The sequence below is a fragment of the Propithecus coquereli genome, unplaced genomic scaffold (genome assembly GCF_000956105.1).
Source record: "Propithecus coquereli isolate 6110/MARCELLA unplaced genomic scaffold, Pcoq_1.0 Scaffold67, whole genome shotgun sequence".
NCBI classification, from domain to species: domain Eukaryota; kingdom Metazoa; phylum Chordata; class Mammalia; order Primates; family Indriidae; genus Propithecus; species Propithecus coquereli.
Window position 1 is genome coordinate 180,254 of NW_012152729.1, and position 1,175 is coordinate 181,428.

Below are 1,175 nucleotides of genomic sequence, written 5' to 3' on the forward strand. Positions count from 1 at the left end.
AAAATTAAATACATTTTAACCATGATTTCTCTGGTTACTGATACTTAACTGGGTATAAACTATTAAGATTTTCCCACTCAACTGTGAAATCACAGCATCAGCAGTAAGTCAGGTCAACAAAAAGCAACAGTCATAGTCAGATAGCTATAATTTAGTCTGACAAATGTAGAATTAATGTTGCATATCTGAAACAATCAAAATTTGCATTCATTTTACCTTGCAGGAAAGGTCTGTAGCTGGTTGTTTGCAAGGTGCAAGATTCGCAGGTGAGGGTGTCCAACCAGGACAGGTATACACTGATCTGTCAGGAGATTGTTGGTCAAATAAAGCAGCTGCAGCATACTCAGGCTCTCCTCCCCGGTGCAGGCAGATGGTAAAGACTCCAAACTATTTGCAGATGCATTCAAGTATCTGAGACTGACAGAACACACACAGAGAGTGTATTTGTTGCCTTCCTTCATAGAAACCATCATGCCATCTCTGTATGGTATGCTGCCATTCCAAGTGCCCACGTTTAAAAAAAAAAAAAAAGTAATTTTCTTCAGATAGTTTTCTCTAGTTGATTTTATCCAACTCAAAGCTCCTTTTACTCAACTTATGCAAGCCAAGTAGAGAGGAAAGAATACAGGCTTGGTTGTTTACCCAGGCTTCTGTAGTGGCTGGATTCTAACCTAGCTTTATCTTTTACTGTTTATTGCTCTGTGTGTCTACTGAAAGGACATTGTTGAGTATCATGTTCACAAATAAATAAACTATGAAGACACCCTTCAGAAAAATTTTTGTCTGCTTTTAATAGCATCATTATTTATTTAGCCAATCCCATAATAATCCCCTAATAATGAACACATAGGCTATTCCATTTCCATACTTATGCTATGACAGATGTTTGTAATGAGTATCTTTGTGTCCTTATCCAATTATTTCTTTAGAGAACATTCCTAGAAACAGAATTTGTGAAATCAAAGAATATATATTTTTTAAGGATTTTTCAATATATTGCCAAACTGAGCTCTAGAAAGGCTATACAAAATTATACTTGCACAAGAATATAAAAGTGCCAGTTTGCCCACACTTTTGTCAACACTGAGTATTACAACTCATTTTAATCTTTGCCAATCTAATAGCCGAAACGCAGTATAATTTTAAAATCTGCCTAGCACAGTGTTCAGTACATA

General features: G+C 35.7%; 1 protein-coding gene across 1 annotated transcript in view; it reads right to left on the reverse strand.

Moving 5' to 3' along the window:
- Positions 1-1,175, reverse strand: part of PHLPP2 (PH domain and leucine rich repeat protein phosphatase 2) — a 67,881-nt gene that overhangs the window by 14,240 nt on the left and 52,466 nt on the right. Inside the window, exon 11 of the mRNA XM_012660452.1 lies at positions 217-417. Within this exon, the coding sequence (XP_012515906.1) occupies positions 217-417 (201 nt within the window). The remainder of the gene's footprint in view (positions 1-216; positions 418-1,175) is intronic.